The sequence below is a fragment of the Tympanuchus pallidicinctus genome, unplaced genomic scaffold (genome assembly GCF_026119805.1).
Source record: "Tympanuchus pallidicinctus isolate F22 unplaced genomic scaffold, pur_lepc_1.0 scaffold3, whole genome shotgun sequence".
Classification (NCBI taxonomy): Eukaryota; Metazoa; Chordata; class Aves; order Galliformes; family Phasianidae; genus Tympanuchus; species Tympanuchus pallidicinctus.
In genome coordinates this window covers 21,062,905-21,082,827 of record NW_026294747.1, presented here as the reverse complement: position 1 = coordinate 21,082,827, position 19,923 = coordinate 21,062,905, and the positions used below count along the sequence as shown (strand labels likewise).

The 19,923-nt window shown below is 39.2% G+C and overlaps 1 protein-coding gene across 2 annotated transcripts in view; it reads right to left on the bottom strand.

Annotated features, from left to right (window-relative positions):
- The window catches only part of EXT2 (exostosin glycosyltransferase 2), a 72,780-nt gene continuing 52,857 nt past the window's right edge, over positions 1 to 19,923 (bottom strand). For both annotated transcript variants that reach the window (XM_052693767.1, XM_052693766.1), the window contains exons 10-14: positions 17,505 to 17,671; positions 10,582 to 10,725; positions 9,912 to 10,040; positions 6,933 to 7,015; positions 1 to 1,317 (exon numbers count right to left, since the gene is read on the bottom strand). In XM_052693767.1, coding sequence (XP_052549727.1) covers positions 1,179 to 1,317; positions 6,933 to 7,015; positions 9,912 to 10,040; positions 10,582 to 10,725; positions 17,505 to 17,671 — 662 coding nt within the window. In that variant the 3' untranslated portion in view covers positions 1 to 1,178. The remainder of the gene's footprint in view (positions 1,318 to 6,932; positions 7,016 to 9,911; positions 10,041 to 10,581; positions 10,726 to 17,504; positions 17,672 to 19,923) is intronic.

Below are 19,923 nucleotides of genomic sequence, written 5' to 3'. Positions count from 1 at the left end.
AATAGTCCAGGCAATTTTATTTCTAATTTTACTGAATTTAGTTTTCTAATTCAAGTTAATTTCAGTGTTGAGAAATATTGCCAAGGCTTGCAAGAAAGGTAAGGGATCTCCAAAGCTCTATGTTTCAATGGCAGCCTGCAGCAATGGGTTCCTTAGTTAAATTACACACTAAGATCCAGCAATTTTTTTCCAGCAGATTACAGTGTGCATTAATAGTACCTTGCACATGCACATAACCCTGCACATTAAAGCTGTAAGTGAGAATTTCTGAAAATTGAAGTGGTTTACAAATCAGTATTAAAACAGACTGTTTGCTGAAGAGAATCCAAGCATTAAACCTTTACTTTATAGCTGCTGTTGCAACACATGACCGTGATGTAAAATTGTTACCTGGCTGCTCTGCTGAATAATGAAAAACAAACATAGAGAAAGACACGTTTCTTTCTGTACAATACAACTAGTTTTGACATAGACTCCCAGTCTCTTGCATTGATGCAGCAGAAAACCTGAGATTTATGCAGAAAGGAAGGCTACAGCAAGTGGAGTTGTATCCTGCAGCTCTCTGCATTAACGACCATCCTGCTGCGTGCCTCAATTTGTATAAAAAAGAAAATGCTTTTTTAAACCACGTAGCAAAATACTGATTTTTGTTGTTGACATTGTAAAAAAAAATAAACATTTGTCCCACTAACCAGAAAAAAAATGTTTGTTACGTAGGTACATAAGACCAAAATTAAGCAGAAGTCCCCAACCACCCAGAAAATAGGCTCTCCCAAAAAAGCACCATACATGCAGAGACAGTTGCTTCAGATGGATGGATGCTTACAAACCAGAGGGCCATAGCACACTGAATTGAAGAAGACAGTCACACCACAGAGAGAAACTCAGTTTTATTCTCCCAGGTGCACAGCCTCCTTTGTTGTTTGTTTGACAGTTCTGATAGGACTTGTCAATAGATTCAATCCTCTACGAGCAACAGAGAAGTTGTCCAGCTTTCCACTACATCTTAGTGCAATATAAAAGGAGGACAGTGCACCAGAATACATTAATTGCCATCTCCCTCAGATATAACCCACTCTCTAGCTTTTTTTTTTTTTTCTTTCTTTCAGAGCCTTATATTCTTCTTAGTACCTCTTCTGCTGGTGTTTTCAGTGCTCAGGTTTGTCTCACAGCTGCCTTCACAAGCTGCCGATATTGGGAAAGCTCTTCAGTTTCTCAGGAAAGTCATCTTTATACAGAACAGGATCAGCACGGTGCTCCACCACTTTCAGAGGCATGGTCCCAAAGACAGAGGCAAACTTATTGATGCATTCAGATCTGGTAAAAGGGAAAGCAGTGTGATTAAGAACCGCAACAACCAGGCTGGTTACCAGCTCCCACACCAACATAACTTGTAGAAAAATAACTCGGTAACCTTCCCTCATGTGTTTCGAAGTATTTTAGCCATGTTGGCTATCAGTTCTCTCATCACAGAGAGAACCGAAGAGAAGTTGGTGTTTTTTGATTTATCCATTTAATCACAGAGAAGAGCAAGGGGATGCCGGCAGCAGCACATGTGCACATGGAGGTCAAAGCTTCCCCTTTCCCTCCCCCTAGAATTCCAGTCATTCTTCAAGCAATGTACATGCTGTAAACCAGAACAGATTAACTGCCAACATGTCTCTTAAAGGGCCACTATTGGGTTGGTTTGGCTCCTAACGAGAGTTTTGCAAAAAAAACAAGTCTCCCTGAAAATGAATTTCTACAAAAAATCTCATTTTTTTCAGACTTCTTCAGAAGCTTCCCAGAAAAATAAGCATGCTGTATTCTATATGTGGCATTGATTATACTGCAACTCAAAGGTAAAGCTGAATAAAAAAACAAAATCAACTAGCTTATTTTCCTTGTCTATATAATGACATTGAGCAGTGAGGCACCACATTAGCACAAAGGAGATCAGATCGCTGACAATACTTCCAGTTTTAACAATTTTAGGTGTCAGTAATGCTGTGAAAGGGAGCAGCCATGTGTTCCAAAAGCCAAGCAAACAGATGTTTAACCTTACAGTGCTCCTTTAGCTCTTTCACTGAAAGACGTGCTACCTGTGGCAGCAAGGCAAGGAAAATGTGGCTAATCTCACCTCAGTCGGCACTCAGCTAACATTACCTGCCTACTTCATAATGAAGCTCTTAAAAAATTCAGACACTGAGAACCACGATGACAGTCCCCAAGATGTAGTACTACAACAACATTTCTGCTGCCGTTGGGAAACGAAGAGAGAGGAGTGCTCTGATTCAGCTGGAGAGGCTGCTGTGCTGCAGGCATCCTGGAGCAGGCCTCTCTCTCTGGAATCACTGCTTTCCCTTCCCGACCCCTTCGGAGGGTTAGGGGGTCACGATGGCTCCGAGATCACTTTCTTGAGCAGACCCAGTCAATCACACCAACTGAGTGTGACAGTTTTGTGATGGAGACTGCTCAACACTGATCCAAACACTCTTTTGAAGTAGATTGGGACAGCAAAAATGTTTTTCAAAGTTAATTCCTCTGCCTCTCAGCCATTCCATGGCTCTCTCCTTAGCTAGAGCAAATGACTGAAAAACACAGAGTTCAAGTTGTTGAAGAGCTACATCTCCACACAACTATTTTTAATCTCCTCCCTGGCCTGAGGAGAGTCAGAAAACGACGTAATGGGCGACACATGAATAAAACACTTAATACAAACAAATACAGATATTTCCCTTTCTGCTATCTTCTCGTGTCCTCACACTTCTTCCTACTCTACCTCTGGGTTCAAATCCTTGTGCTAAGAAATAACCAAAAAGGAGCTCAGAGAGGAAGAGGAAACCATGCAGTGGCAAACTGCAGTCAGAGTTGTTTCATAACAGGAAAGCCCAGACTTCACAGGCTAGGAGGTAGATGTGCATATGAGAAGCCTGCACAGCTGCTGTGCCTCACTGGTTTCTGGAATACAAGGCCTTTTACTTCTACTCCACTGGTTCAAACCTGCCTCTGCCAAGAATGACTGAAAGACATTGTAATGTAACAGCTGCTTGGTGGCCTGTGTGAAATGAATTAGTTATCTCAGCCTGCTGCCAGGTTGGCAGGTGTCCATGTCACAGCCAACATTGTCACAGGCGGAACTAAGCAGCATCCTCTGAGCAGAACATAAAACCAATTAGACAGTGGAGATCCAACTGTTCTCTTCTCCCAGAGGTCACAAAATTAAATTGAATTTGAGGTCTTGGAGAAATACTAAGATGGACACCCTCTACAGCCAAAATCATTTCATGGTAAGACCAGGCATACCAGTACAACATCTTTCACCAATGAGAAATCAACGCTTGGTTGTTAAAGAAATGTTAAAATGAAAAAATGGCAAAATAACTACATTCTAATCAGAAAAGCTAGTCCTCAAGAAACATCAAACTCAAATAGCAGAGGCAGTTTTTTGGGTGGAAGAAACGTCACACACAAACCACAACATGTGTTTGAAGGAAAGTTGCCTCTTTCAAGAAAAATTCATCTCCTTCACTGAACTAAACCACTTGAATGCTCAAGTATTTGCCACTTTCAGATAATATAAAACAGAAAGGACATCTAGCACACTAAACATTCAGAAACAGGAAGCCAAAAAAACATAACATGTTGTCTTATATGGAGTGTAGGTGTTTTTCTTGGCTGTGTTGTTAGCTCTGCAAATTCACACTAACAGAGGCATCTTTTCTTCCCACAATTATTCATTTTTCCCTTGCTCTGCTGACAAGGTGCAGTTGCACTCAACAAGGAATTCAGTTAGTGTGAACCAAGAAACTGGGAGCCCTGTTGTCCCTGTCAGACTGGATCAACTTCGTACCTGTTAAGGTCTCCCAGCTTCCTCAACTTTGCAACTCAAATATTTTTGGTGAGGGTAACTCCACAGCCACACTCTTTGGGTCTACTATCTGCTCAGTTTGCCTCTTGAGGGAAAGTTGTACTATTTTGACTTCAATAAATAGAACACCACAGTCATCTTTGCTGCAGAAGCAGCTCAACTCTTTGCTAGATTTACTGTACATACAGTCACCATCCAAGCTGCATTTTATAAAGTTCTTAATTTTTTTTGAAAACCAGGTGCAAAAATGCTAAATGCAGAAAACTTGTTGCTATTTAAACAGGACCTGTAAGTACAGGGATTAAAAGATCTTTCTAAAGCTTCTTCGATCTGTTGTAAAGGCCAACCTAGGGCAAGCAGGTGACTTGTTCACAGCTTTCTTTAGCTAAAGTATTTTAATGATGGAGCTCAATAACCCTGTGGTCTGAAGTCTTTTATTTATTGCAGAGAAATTACATAGCAGGAAGAATAGCTGTGTTGCCTTTCCAGTGATTCACTGTTAACAGCCATCTGTATTAGTGGAAAGAAAAAAATTAAAAAAAGAGAAAGTTCATCTGTTGTCATCTTTCCTTTGCCTCTGCTGGGAGCGACAAAGCACTCAACAGAACCGACCTTCCTGGACAGATCTCCACAACTAAAATCTCAGCCCTTTCTTCACTTACAAAACAATTACCAGGCAGTTGCTGTGCATCTCTTGCTATTTCAGAAACAAAAACCCATTTGTTTCGCAAACAGCAGGATGATCCCTGGATATCTGGGCAAGAAACTAGCTCAGGCTACTCACAATCTGCGAATGATAATAAACAAGAGCCAGGCATTTGGAGAAGCTGCAAGTGAAGCTGATAACTGCTCTTTGCCTGATGCCCCAGGCATTGTTCTGGGTATCCAACATTGTAATGTACCAAGTTATTGTTTCATAATATGACAAGTATTCCCTGATGTATATGTCTTCTCCATTTACCCTCTCAACTAGCAGAAATAACGTATTTATATGAACATTACTCAGGAAATTAGCTATTAGGAAAATTTGCTTTAGAAGTCACTACCATTTTTATGCACTTTAAATGAATAGTTAGTGTAGAAGACGAAAGAAAAATGAAAGAAAAAAAGGAAAAAAAAAAAACATTTCAAATTTTCAAATAACTTGCACAAGTTGAAGGCAGGTAAAAATAGCAATATGGGGTGAAAAGCTGCTAGGTGTAGCGTGTACTCTTGGAATTTATGATTTTCACAATGAAGCATGAATACATAAACCGTATACCACCAGCTTTTCTCCTGCACCCAGACCCCATGGCAGTATTTGCACCTTTGAAAGGACAAATAAAACGTGGTTGTGCAGTCAGTGTAACATTTCAGTTACATCTCAGTTACTGTCACTGTCAGAAACTACCATGGAGAAGCAATGCAACAGTTTAAATATGGTCTGGATAAACTGTCAAAGATACTTAACTTTGAGAACACAAGAATTGCCGGAGACATGGAAAAATGACCTTTACCCTGCATCATAATGCACTCTGAGGAAAGATCGCTTTTTCATCTTCTGTTTTTATAGTGCTAACCTTAATGAGAACCTACTTCATGACTGAAATTCCTACACACTGTTGTAATGCTAATAGCATGATCATAGGAAAGCTTACCTGGGTTCTGGGAGTCTATTCTGCAAGCCAGCACAGAGCAGCTAGATAAATGACATCCTCCTGTTCTTCTTTCAGCTAACATTTAAGAGCCTCCTGATCCTTTCTCAAGGAGTTCACTGCAGAATAATGTTTACTATCTCCACGGGTACCTTTTACAACTGACTTCCAGATTTTTATTTTTATTTTTTTTTAAGCTAGCCTTATTATACATCCAGTCCAAATATCTAGGCACTAACTGTGGTAGTTACAGTCTTCAGTGCCTGGCACCACGCTTGGTTATTAACCAGCCAAACTATGTTTGTACTTGTGTGCGCTGTGCAATGTGTGTTTATACATTAAACAGATGCATGCATATACTCTTCATACAAATAGGCCTCCAGTCTACTAACCAGTTTTACATTAGTTCACTGGACACATTTCGATATGTATCAATTCTATATCCATGACAAGTAGAATAAACTACTTGTTTCACAAAGAGCAGGATGGTCCCTGGATATCAGCACACGTAACTAGCTCAGCCTACCTGCTCACAATTCCCCCAGCAATTGTATGGCTGCACGAAATTTTTCCACAAAGCTTGTGGAGGAGATGCTACAGGCTAAGAAGCTTGAGGAGAAAAGCCTTTGTCAGCTGCTGGTTAATTTTACCTAATAATAATTAATGTACATCTATTCTCAGCTCTTTTCAAACAGCAACTCAAAGAGCTTTGTGAAAGGGAGCGATGTTTTCCTTATTTCAAGTATTTAGTAGCCAGCGTAGAGGGAAGCTTAGTGCTTGGCCATGGTTAGGAAGCCATTTTACTATAAAGAGAGAAATGGAACTCTTACAGTTATCCAGCTTACAGTATTTCACTAAGCATTTGCTGCCCTTTGCAAACACATACTTCATTTCAAAATAAAATTCTCACAAAATATAATATTACTGCCATTGTTAGAAAACATCACATGCAATTGTGCAGACAAATGCCTTTCATTAATGGAAACAATGCAATTCAGAAAGATAATGTACAAACAACAATACAAATAACATTATTAGCAATTTATATCCTTGTTAGTCAACCATTCTTCAGTAAGCAAGCAAACTGGCTGGATTAAAAAAAAAACCCTCATATTCATTACTGCTCCATGATACAGTTACATTCCCTGATAAAATAGAAACGTGACATTACTGAAAACACTGCAAACAACCTGTATTTCATATACGACCAATACACTTTACAGCAAATCTGCTAAAAATAGTACCCTTCCTAAGGTTCTTTCTTGCATTACTCCACTTTTCAGTGCCCCATTATCCACTGTGGGAATGACTTATGTTGATCAAATCCAGGAGACATTCTTTAAAAATAGTATTTTACAGAAACACAATCAGTGAGTGTTTTTGATCCTAATTTAATGCAACTTTGGATAAGATTCTAGCAATCAGAGGAAGAAAGAGTGGTCACTCACCTTTCCACCATGTGTGTCTGGTCCAGTGATAACCCATCGATTGCTGTGCATTCTGGACATTTGAACTTCTTCCGTGGGGTCACCTGCATAAAGGCATGCCAGATACCATCAAATATCAACAGAAGGGACATTAATCTCCTTGCACAGAGAGCAGTGCAATACTTCTGAACATGCCTGCAGTGTAAACTGAGCTGTCTCATAAAGGGAGGGGGGGGAGGGGGGAGAATTAAAAAAAAAAAAAAAAAAAGGAAAAGAAAAAAAAAAAGAAAAAAAAAGAAAAAAAGAACCACTCCATTCCCCCAGAAAAAAAGAACCACTCCATTCCCCCATTCAGCTCCATCTGGCCTGGCTGACTGCAAAATTCACAGGGGCCCAATAAAAACGGCTTGGAGGGGTTTTTCCTTCTGTAACTGAAAAGAAGTGGCGATGACAAGCTCCTTAATTCCTGTTTAATGACTGTTTTCTCACTGCCAAGGTCCCTGTATAAACACCATTTGTTCTTGCAGCCATAACAGCGATGAAATATAGCTTCCCATACTTCACCGTAACGTTAATCCAACAGACGCTCTTTTGCTCACTCCAGTTAATAGCTGACTGGCAAACTCTGCAAGGCTCTCCAAATCGCACAGAGGTGCCAAATTACTCTGCTGTGCCCTCATACAGCTCAAAAACTTTTTTTCAGCAAAAACGCACGCTTTATCTTCTAAAGACTTTTCTAGGAAATGCAGCCACCAGTCCCAGTAAATGATGATGGACAGAAGGGAAAGCAGACCCTGCTAATTGAAGTAACGCCTGGTGGCCTCTAAATCTCATTCCAGGTTGACACACTTTGAAATGAACGTACAGAGTGAATGTCCAGACTTGAAAACGTGTCGAAACATGTCAGGAAATTAATTCAGGGATAAAAAGTTCATTTAAAGCTGATCTTGCAATTAACATTCTTGCAATTAACATTCCTATAAATCAGCTGTCGCTAGACCAGGACAGAGAGCTGCGGACAGTTGGCTGTTTTTTTCCTTCAGTGACCTCAAATAGTTAAATTGCAAGCATGTTGGCTGGTGTGTATGTATATATATAGCTATCATTTAAATTACCTTCTTCATACCTCATCTGGTTGTTCAAAATAACCACCAGAAGCAAATGGTAAAAAAGAATTCTATGTTTCCAGTTAGCATAAATTTTTTACTAAAAACAGCCTTTCTGCTATGGAAGTAGAATCAGGAACCATACCACAGGCAAAGGAGAGAAGAAGATTGAGTAATATACTCAAATTTCCTAAATAAACTAAGAATCACAGTAACTTTTGAGTTGGAAGGGATATTTAAAAGTCATCTTGTGCAACTTTGCTGGAATGAACAGGGACACCAACAGGTAGATTAGGGTGCTCAGAGCCCTGCCCAGCCTGACCTTGAACATCTCCAAGGATGGAGCTTCCATCACCTCTCTGGGCAAGCTGTTCCAGTGCCTCACCACCCTTATTATAGAAAAACTTCTTTCTTAAGTCCAATGTAAATCTCCCCTCATTTAGTTTGGAACCATTTCTCCTTGTCCTACCACAACAGCCCTGCTAAAGATTTTGTCCCCTTTCTTCTTACAGCCCCCCTCTAGATACTGAAAGGTCACTATCAGGTCTCCCCAGAGCCTTCTCTTCTCCAGGCTCCAGACAGCTCTCCCAGCTTGTCCATGCAGAAGGGAGGTGTTCTATCCCTTGGACCATTTTTTCTGGATGTGCTCTAACAGATCCTCAGTACGTACTGAGAGCTCCCCATCTGGACACAGTACTCCAGGTGAGGTCTCACCAGCACAGAGCAGAAATGCGGTATCACCTCCCTCACCCCACTCGTCACACTTCTTTTGATGTAGCCCAGGATATCACTGGCTTTCTGGGCTGCAAGGGCACATTGTTAGCTCACGTCCCGCTCACCATCTTCCAATACCCCCAAGTCCTTTTCAGCAGAACTATGCTCTATCCTTACATCTCCCAGCCTGAACTGAGAGTGGGGATTGCCATGACCCACGTGCAAGACTCTGCACTTGGATTTATTGAACCTCATGAAGTTCACTTGGACCCACAGCTCCAGCATGTCTAGGTCTCACTGAATGGCATTCTGTCCCTCAAATGTGTTGCACCACGCAGTTTGGCATCACCCAAGGTGCACTTGATCCCACTGTCAATGTCACTGACGAAGATGTTGAAGAGTACTGGTTTCAGTACTGATCCCTGAGGGACATCACTTGTCACTGATCTTCATTCAGATATTGAGCCATAGACCACCACTCTATGGGAACGATCTCACAATCAGTTCCTCATCCATCAAACAGTCCACCATCAGATCCATATCTTTCTAACATGGAGAGAAGGATTTATGAGGAACCAGTTGAAAAAACAGAAAAGAGTTCTGCTTATCTGCTCATTTCCATGAGTGCCTGAGCTCAGAGCCTCAGCCTCTTTGTTGTACTGTGAAGGCTGCTGCTTTTTTTAATAATCAATCTCAAAGATTTAAGTTAGATATAGAGAAAAAATCTTTTACAGTGAGGGTGGTGAGGCACAGGAACAGGTTGCCTAGTGATGTCGTTGATGCTCCATCCCCAGAGACTTTCAAGGCGAGGCTGATAAGGCCCTGGGCAACCTGATCTAGCTGTGGTGTCCCTGATCCCTGCAGAGGAGTTGGACTAGATGGCCTTTAGAACTTTCAACTCTAAGGATTCCAGGAAGGACCATGTCAAAGGCCTTACTGAAGTTCAGGCTCCTCTCTTGTCCACTGACACAGTTAACACCATCATAAAAAGCATTAAGTTTGGTCGGGCAGAACCTACCCTTGATGCAGCTATGCTGGTTATCCCATATCACCTTCCTCTCCTCTGTTTATCTAGCATAGCTTCCAGGAGGATCTTCTGCATTTTCTTCCATGATCTTCATTTACATGAATATGTACATGTTTTTGAACTTTGTAGAGTTAAACTGTGGAAAAGTCTTACCTTAATGACTGATTTGCCAGTGACATTTGCCACTAGGAAATTCATGGCAATATCTTCACAGTTCATATGGGCATCCACCCAATTCTTGATATCTCCAGGCATTTTGTAGGTGTAAAGATAGTTGAAATACTGCAGAACAGATGGAAAAGGAGAGAAGATAATTTTAAATACAGATGCAGTAACTATGAGACACTAAATCTTTCAGTCTCTCAAACAGCAGGCAGCTAAGGATGGATTATGGACAAACTGTGATACTGCCTTCAGCCAAGGACTGCTCTAGCAGATGAGAAACATTTTTGGATGTTTTAGGTTCATAATTATTCCATTCCTGTGCAGCACACTGATTTCTGTACAATTAATTGTGGGGTGGCAGTTGTGTGTGTGTTTTCTTTCCTTAAACTCCTAGTTACAAAGCTACATTCATTGCAAAATATGTTATGTTCTTACTGGTCAGGCAAACCAACAACAGTTCTTCTGTATCTTTCTGAAAGTAACAGTTGTTTTTTTCACAGAAACAAACCAGTTGTTTCCACAGGAAGAGTAGGAGTCTTAGGAAAAGATGGCAACTGGTTTTCTGTTTGTTGCAGAACACTATTATGGCACCACAAGACACAGAATACAGTTAAGGAGTGGTTCATGTTGTATACCACGAGCTGCATGTTACAGATACCTTGTGATAAAATGCTGCCCCAGTGAGAACCATTGAGACTTCATTGGTCCATTCAGATTCATATTTCCATTTGTTCATCTCATGGTCCCAAAGATGCAGTCGACCTGGATATCCAACCAACCTATCTGGGAACTCACGCCAAACCTAAAGAGAACAAGAAGAGAAGAACAACACTGTAGTAAATTTTCTTGCATAGCAAATATGAATGTCCAGATGAAAATGTCTACTTTTGGGAGGGTGCCAGTATCATGGGGCAAAGACCATTTCAAATCTCATAAGTCCTAATTCTTGAAATCAGAAGATGACTGGAAAAAGTACAAAAATCCCAGAGCTTGCTCTGGAAGGACCCAGCACTTCAGGGATGCTGTAGTTCAGAGCAAACAACCTCTAAGCCATATGACTTTCTTCTTGTAGAGAAATGCAACCAATTATTCAAAAAGATTTTAACACTAATTAAAACCAAGCACGACTAAAATGGAACTTCTGATGTTAAAATCAGTAGATACGGCTGCAGTCTAACTACTTTCACAGCTGGCTTTGGATCTAACCAACCTGCTTCCTTTAATAGGAATAGGCTTAAAATCAACTTATGTTTTAATATTTCTGGTGTTCTTTAATGGGTGCTTGGATGGATCTACTGCTACATGGAGGGCCTCTTTGCCCTTGACTTGTTCCAAACAGCTGGATACAATCAAAATACCATCCTTGTCACTTCATACATTATTTTGAAGCTGACTACAGGATCAAACACAGTAGACAAGAACAAGGAGAAGGGCATCATTAATGCAACCTCAGTTCTCTACACTTCTGGCCACATTAAATAATGGATAATTTTTGCATAAGAAAAAAGAGAGAAAGGATTATGATTATTAAGAGGAGTCTGAATGCTGATTGCTTGCTAAATACACTGCATGCCTTTTAATAATCAATAGCAGAGTCAATATTTATCTGCATTATTTGTAGACGGATTATTCAAAACATGTCCTTTATTTTGATCCAAAGAACTGCTAGATTTGTTGGAAAAATGTGTGTCTTGACTCTTCAACACGCAGTGTTAAGCCACAAGAGTTTCTGTTTCAGATTGGTAATGCGTTAGTAAACAAACACATATCCAAATTTCACTGAGTATGCCAGATCAACAACAACAATTCCCAAGAGTCACTTTACTTGCAAATTTTTTTTTCTCTGAACAAAACAGCAAGAAACCCTACAGTTGAATTTGCGGTAGAGAAAGCGTCATCTGGAATTCCACAATACTGCAAACCTAACTTTGCCAGCACAGTTCACTGAGGGCACTTGCCATGTGCCACTATGTTTCAGCTAGAAGCCTGGATTGTATAGGGCTCTGTGCAAGCATATCCAGTCAAAGCAACACAATAATCAGCATTAATTTACTGCTTCTGTATCTATGTTTCTATGCTTCTGCATTAATATATACCTTTTCATCTACACATCTCAACACATTTTTATTGCTGTCAGTTAATATAGCTTCAGAATCCCGTGATGAGAGAGGTTATTATTTCAAACATACAGATGAGGAAACCTGCCAAAAAATTGCATGGGAAACAAGAATGGGAACCAGATCTTCTGACTCTCTGTCTTGTACTTTAACCAGAAATCAATCTTTCTGGACAGTTCTAGGGCACAGGTACTGGGACAGTATTTAGATAGGACAACCATCCAACAGATGGCTCTTAAAAGCAGAGACGATCTGGAACTCAAAAAAAATTGTTATGTTGTTATGAATTGTTGTCACCAACTAATCATAAACAAAGAAACAAAAATAAAAAAGAAATCCAGAGAAGACAGCGAGGACTTGAGATACCTATTGTGACAAGACATGACACTAACAAAGAGCAAAAAGACAAAGGTATAGCCACTCTCTTTTTCGAGATTTTATTCCTTACTTTCTAGGTCTAAAAATTTAATGGTTATATTTTGCAGGTTTTATTATTATTGATTTACTATTAAAACCCTCATTTCACAGCTGTTAGAAGACACCACCACCAAAGCTACTGAGGATCAGCAAAGAATTTGACAGGACACTACAGATCTGTACCACACCGGGCTAAGAATCCTCGTAAAGGGAATGACACGCATATTAAATGCAGCTGAAGGAAAGATTAAACTCAGCTACTGCTCCCCAAGGGACTTCAGTGCCTTCACAACACTCAACAGCAGATTCATATTCTTTCCAGTTTTAGCTCTCAGTGTCATCTCAAAGAGTCCAAACAACATAAAATAAAAGCCGATAAAATGCATGTTACTAATACAGATTCCTTTGTATCACCATAAAGCTCAACATTACCCCAGCTCTGGCCTCTGAAAATTGTCAGTTTGATGCACTTTAAAATAACTTAGTTGTATTAAACAAAGATTCCTTTTAAAAGTAATGCTATCTAAGTCAGTGGAAAAGCTTGGCTTCTTCTTAATGCTCATCACTGGCTCATTCAAAGCTAACTCTGGGAAAGGCTCCAAATAGCTGCATCCAGCTCACTGCCCAAACCCATACAAATGTTTTGTGCCAAAATTATTATGTACGGCTACTGCTTATAAGAAAGCTTTCAGAATAGGAAAAGTGGTAATTTTTCTTATACTACTCCCTTTTTTGCAGTTAATTTTCTTGTTTGATGGTTGCCTATAAATTTTTAGTCTGTTAGGAATACATTCCATGGCAGACAGTGATCTTATTAGCTTTCACAGGCTAAAGAAGGATGGCTTGAGTTAATACTGCTAAGGGACACAGCCAGGGAAGAACATATTGCCAAGTGAAGAGGAGGTATACTTCTTTGCAGACAGTGCTATTCAAAGACTCTGCTGGACAACAGCAAAATTAAATATTTTTGGATGAACCATCTCCCAGATTAAAAAAAAAAACAACAACAAACAATAACAAAAAAAAAAAACTAATTGAAATTCTTAAATTTTCTAGTTGTATAAACAGAACACAGTCACTGTTTCCAACGCTACCCAGCAACACTTAAAGAATGGAACACTGGCTATCCTCCACAATTTAAAGAAAAATTGAGCTCTGAGACAGATAAGATCACTGAACGGTTCTGAACTAAAAGAGGGGTGATCCAGGTTAGATGTCAGGGGAAATTTTTCAGTCAGAGGGCTATGAGGCCCTGGCTCTGCTGCCCAGAGAGCTGTGGGTGCCCCATTCCTGGAGGTGCTTTAGGCCAGGCTGGATGCAGCCCTAGGCAGCCTAACTTAGTGGTTGGCAAACTTTCCTATGGAAGGGGGTTGGAACTGGATGATCTTTGAGGTCCATTCAATGATTCTACTCACAGTAGGCAAAAAGTTTCCAACAATAACAACACAAAAAAACAGAAATGTAGTAATGCACTAAACTATTTTCTCTACAAGGAAAATGCACTCAACAATCCCAATTTAGATTATTATTTTTTTTAATGTTGTTTTAATAAAAATACTTCGTAAGGATACCGAACAATAACTTTGTAACTACCTAATAAGATATCTTCATGAACTTCGTACTTGGAAGCCATTATCCCCTTTTTCAGATTGACAGAAATGCTAGCAATCTGCCCTGGGGCCAGCTGAGGCTCAGAGGTGGGAATACTAGAATGCATGCTCTCAGTCTCTCATTCAAACACCAAACACTTTAGGAGCAGCCAACAATTCTGCTTTAATTTTTTAGGATTACGATATTTTACATACTTGCTCCTTTTCTTGGCTCTCTGATACTCTCTCTGTGAAAAACAAAGATTGGTAATTATGAAAAATGATCCAGCCCCAGCAGATTATTTCCAGTGCCTCAAGCCATGTCTGTGATTTCACTATGTAACGTACAGAAGTAGTCTTTTTTCATAAGTCAGAATGTCCTGAGTATTCTTATGCTACTTTAATGCAGCAGCACACAGGGACTATTTTTCTGCTTGCTCCAATAGATTTATGCTCTGCAATAAATCACTGTACCGTAATAGCTCACTTTTAACAAGTAAAAAATGTCTGACACTTTGAGTGTTACTATAATTTTTTATGGCTGAAAGTGTACCGAGATCAAAGCTTCTGGTTTTTTTTAGGCTTGCCCTGTACATTCAGACAAGTCTGTGACAGAGAGGGTTTGGCCATATGTTTAAATGTAAGGTCTAAGGATGTCAGGAGGAGAAGAGAAAATTACAAAATGTCACGTTTCCAACCCTTCTTGTAACCAAAGCAGAAGCAGAAAAACTTTTAAAAGAAAACTTTCTAGTAACATTATATGCTGCTACTGTTCCCTCTGGATTCTCCTGCAAATGAGTCAAGAGTCTGAGAGATACTTTTCTGGTAACACACATAAACAGATAAATAAATTATCACAGGCTGAGGACAATTCAAACATCTGGGAGCCAGCTCAGGCTTGTCAAACAAGTCACAGACACTCAGGGACAGGAAAGATCAATCTTCAGCCCCCGATTTCTGTGCCAGAGAGTAGGAACTACATTACTCACCCTTCTTAAGAGGAAAACTGTATATTTATAAAATAATCCACTGTGCTTCTGTATTCAAAGACATTTTTACTCATTTATTTTACGGGGGAGGGGGGAGGAGGCAATCTCAAAATGTAAGAGTTTAAGCTTCCCATGGGTTTGTCTCGACTATCAATAAGACATTTCAATTTTCCATCTATGTGGCTGTGTACTAAGATAAATTCTCAAAATTAAAAAGGAATAAGATTCATAATAAAAAAAGTTTTTATTCTGCCAGTGTAAGCAATTACTTGTCCAAGCAGACACAAAACACAAGGCCCGTTGCTCAGGCAGTGCCTGAAGCCAACAGAAGGTCAACAAATCAGCCAGCACAGCCCAGCAGTCAGGTTCAGGGACGTAGCTGTCACCTTGTCACACTGGCCACAGGGCAATTCACTTCAACTTTCTCTGCCTCACCTTTTTGCAAGAGGATAACACTTTCCTGCTTAAGGCACCAGACTCAACATATACGAAGTCACAGATATTCTCATTAGAGGATGTTCTAATTAATGTTTCAGACACCTGAGAATCACAGTACTAATTCATTACTTCTGGCTGACACAACTGTAACTCAGCTGCAGTGGTGCAGTTGAAAATTCTGCTTCAAAGCCCTCCAAACCTGTTTTGCCAGTAGTAGAGATTCATTTGTAACTACTTACATTGTTGCTTAGGTTTATTATTATTTACTTCGAGCCAGCTCTAGGAAAATCAAACTGGAAATGGAGCCAGAATTCAGACAGCATGCACGTTATGATTTTATTATTTTTTTTATCACACCAGTTCACCCTCAATGTAGTAGTTAGAAGCACCAACATGGACAAAAGTAAAGTGGCTTGCAGAACTGCCAACACTTCATTGCTTTGCTGCTGTAATGCAGTGCTTAAAATGTTCTGTGGTGTGACCAGAGTAGACAGAAGAGGCATATGTTGCCGCAAAAAAGCCTCAACTCAGTTGTCTTCCCTTCATTCTGTCTTTCACACTCCATGCACTAACTCATTACTATTAACCCGGCAAGGGAAGTATTTCCTTTCTTGAGACACACAATAGATTAAACCTCTGCCTCCTGTTCCTAACATCTTTGTTATGGTATCAACATACCTGCGTTACCACATGTAACTTCCTGACTCCAGAAACTTGTTGCTTGCTAAGGCTCTTTGACTTGACAGTGAGAAGCATCTTACCACATAAATATTCACATTGAATACTTCCATCATTTCTGAAAAAATATCTTCTTTTGTTAACACAAATGCATTTGAGTATTAGAAATGATACAACTATCACATTTCATTTGCTTTCTGCCCTTCTGAATAGTAGTTTCCATTATTACACTCAACTTAGGTAATTGTTTTATGTTCTAGCTCTCATATACAAAGCTAAGTGTTGTTTTGCTCTTGATACTGCAGATACAGGTGTGAAATATTCTTAAGCATAACTTACATTCCCTAAAGTTTATGATTTATTCACAGAGCATGTTTGTCTTACACATGTACAGGACAGTCATGTTGTATTATGGACTGTGTTATATACTCAGAAATTGAAGACAAAATTCATTTGAGTCAAAGTTTTGCAAGGAAATTAACCGAGTGGCTTTCAACAAGTGTACTTTTGGATGAACAGCTAAAACGTGTCTATGAAGACTTTCACCTATTCATACTGCTATGGGTATTTGGAGAAACCTTCTCTTTGCTGACATCCTCATTACAACAGCAGCTGTTGAAGCTTTGCCATTTCAAGCATATGATACATGTATCTCCTTGACATTCTTCACTTCTTCTTTTCACAGCACTGTACCTTACTTTGGCATGTCCCCAAGAGACATCCTCTGTTCCCAACACTTAATCTCTCAAAATTGTCCTGTCTATCAATGTGATGGAAATGTACCCCTACCAACACAGAAAATGCTGCTTTACAGTAAAGAGGCCAATGAAAAACAGTCATTTTTGTTTTAAGGTGTATGAATGTTAACAGCTTGATAATGGGACAAGCGAACAAATAATTTATTTTAAGAGACTACATCACAGCAGCCAGCAAGGCAGAGTCCAAAGGTATGGAACTTCAACTCTTGTAATCCCTGCTAAATCTCCTCTGAAATATCTGAAATATTAAGCTACACAGCACTAAAGTCATCATATCAGGAAACTTCTTGAAATTGACTAAATGAATCCTATTCACAGTTTCCAGACCACTTCCATTACAAATCTACACAACACAAATTAGGCAATGCTTTCTAGAAGCTCTTGGTTTCGTTGTGCCAATTACTGAAATTTTTCTGTTAGCGGGCAGTGTTTTCCATGAAGTAATTGCAATCTGTAAAAACATGTCAGAGAGCATTGAAATGCCACAATAAACTGAGAAGCAACAAACTGAATCAGCAGTACCCTTCTTTCACTTTAAAAACACCGTGTTGCAGTGGACAGTGTAAGAGAAGAAAAAAAAACAGAGTTCTCTTACCTCATAGCCAAATTGGAGCTCATCTGAGGTTAGCATAATGATATCATCATCAATAGCCAACACTGCTTCTGTTTCGATCTCATCGTAGGGGAAGAAGCGGTTACTGAGTTTGTTTTCTGCAGTCCTAACAACTTTCAGAGGAACACGAATCTTTGGCCAGAGGGAATCTAGAGAAAAGCGTTAGAGGAAATATAATTCAATATGATAACTTACTTCTAAACAGGTCTGCACTTCTACCTTTGTTTCTCTTTATGATCTACTTTGAACTCAAAAATGCAAATATATGAAGGCAAGAGACAGAGTCTCTTTTGTCCACTGCAGAGAGCTGCACTAAGCTGTTTGGTGGATAGCTTGCCCCAGACAGCAATCTGAGATAGTTACATAACAAGAATCAGTGATGCCCCATATTGATTTAGGATGTACAGCAAGAAAACATTTTACTCATCTGCAGCTACTTAACCATTTGAAGAAGCAGTATACAATCACCAGCTACAGTCCAGACTCATAGAGAATGCAAAAAGCAATGTCAGTACAATTAAGTACTGACAAAATTAAATTTTATTTTAATAATTAACGACCTAGATGTAGCTAAAATGCTAATCACTGTTAACAGTTTAGGAGAAGATCCGTGTGTGTGTGAGTGTACTTGAGTAATTTCTTTTATCTTCAAAGTTCTAAGTGACAGTGACAAATAAGCTAGTAAATGTATGAAGAGTCTTACTGTGCCTGACATCATCTTTACAAATAGAACATAGCACTAGAGTACAGAGGGATCTCAAGTCAAATGGTGTTTTAATTAGTCACAATAAACTGTGAACATAAAATTCACTCTAGAATGAGTTACATTTCCATTTCTTGCTGTTTTCAAAATGTATCACTTTTAAGGTTGCATTAATGGTCTCTGCAAACTATTAAATACATTGAAAAATTTCATAATCATATTCTATTCCTAAAAAAGCATGACTGGAAGCTTAAGTGTAAAGCACCAAACTAAAATCAACAAAATAGAATAACTGAATATAAAATATTAATTCTAAATGCACTCATAATCATTTTCCAATACAAAATATAACAGAAGTTTTTATTACAGTTTGGTTCATCACAAAACATCAGCTCATCAAATGGTAGCTTAATAAAAAGATAGACAGCCATCAAGTACAAGAGTGATACATTGATTTCTTCCTGCTCTCATAGTGAACATTTATTTCAATAAGAGTTTGAAGGAAGAGAGCTTGGGTATGGTAAGAGGAGCCTAAGTATTTTGAAAGATACTACTGCAGACAAGAGACAGATAAAGACTTGAGTTTCTCTCGCTAGTGAAATGGAGGGGCTGACAGAATGGTATATGATAAGAAAAAAAAAGAAAATACATTAAAAGAACTGCAAAGAAACTACTAACAGATTTTTGTCAGTTGCTCTCTGTGTCAAATCAAAATGTATATAGGTAGGGTCTGCAAGAACTGACACAGGGACTGAAATTTTCATCAGTGGTCTGAAATAAATATAAGGACTGGGGACATGAAAAATAGTGAGTACAATAAGGTCATACAGAGTACTCTGGACCACTTAGTAAACTTAGGTATATTTAAAATAATAATAATAAAAATAATTTAAAAAAAAAAAAAGCTCAACACAAGATTAAACAATAGGAAAGGCAACTTTTTTTTTTTTTCCCCCTCTAAAATTAGCTACTGAAAAGAATTAAGAAGTCTGAATGGACAGCGTTCTCAGAGTGATCCTAGGGGAAAATAGGCTGATGTAGCTCTTGTATGTGTAGATGGGCAAATAGTAGGAAATGTTGGGGCAAGAGTGAAGAGCAATTAAAAAAAAAACAAAAAGAAATCTGCATCTGTAAGAGTTCTTAGAAGAATGATCTGAAGAATTAAACAGGAAACACAAAAAATAAATGAGCTACAAACTGATACTTCCAATTCCGTAACAACCCAGAATCAGTTCTGTGTCCCAAAAAGGTTCGCCCTGTTTCCACTGTCATCAGGAAGACAGACAGACAGCCATTTCTGGAGAAGAACAAGAGCTGCTTCATTCCAACACGTACAACTACCAAGGAGCAAAGTGTCCACACTCTCCCTGCCAGCAAACCCCTCAGATATAACTGCTTGCCCAATACTCTTCAATAAAACACAGAGCTACATGCTCCTTCAAGACTTTCAAGAGCTGCTTCACTAGGAAAACAAAATCCTCCTTCCAAACCACAACAAGAGTCTTCAAAAGTCAGGTTTTTTCCAAGCTGTTTTTTAGAAGGAAGGATTGGCCCGTGCGGGTGGCCAGAAGAAAAGAGAAGAAATTGACTGATATTTAATGGCAATATTTTTATTCAGTCTCCTATCCTGGGGTTATTCCTGTGAGACTCAAAAAGTGACCATAAAATCTACCTTTATCTGGGTGGTTATGTAGACCA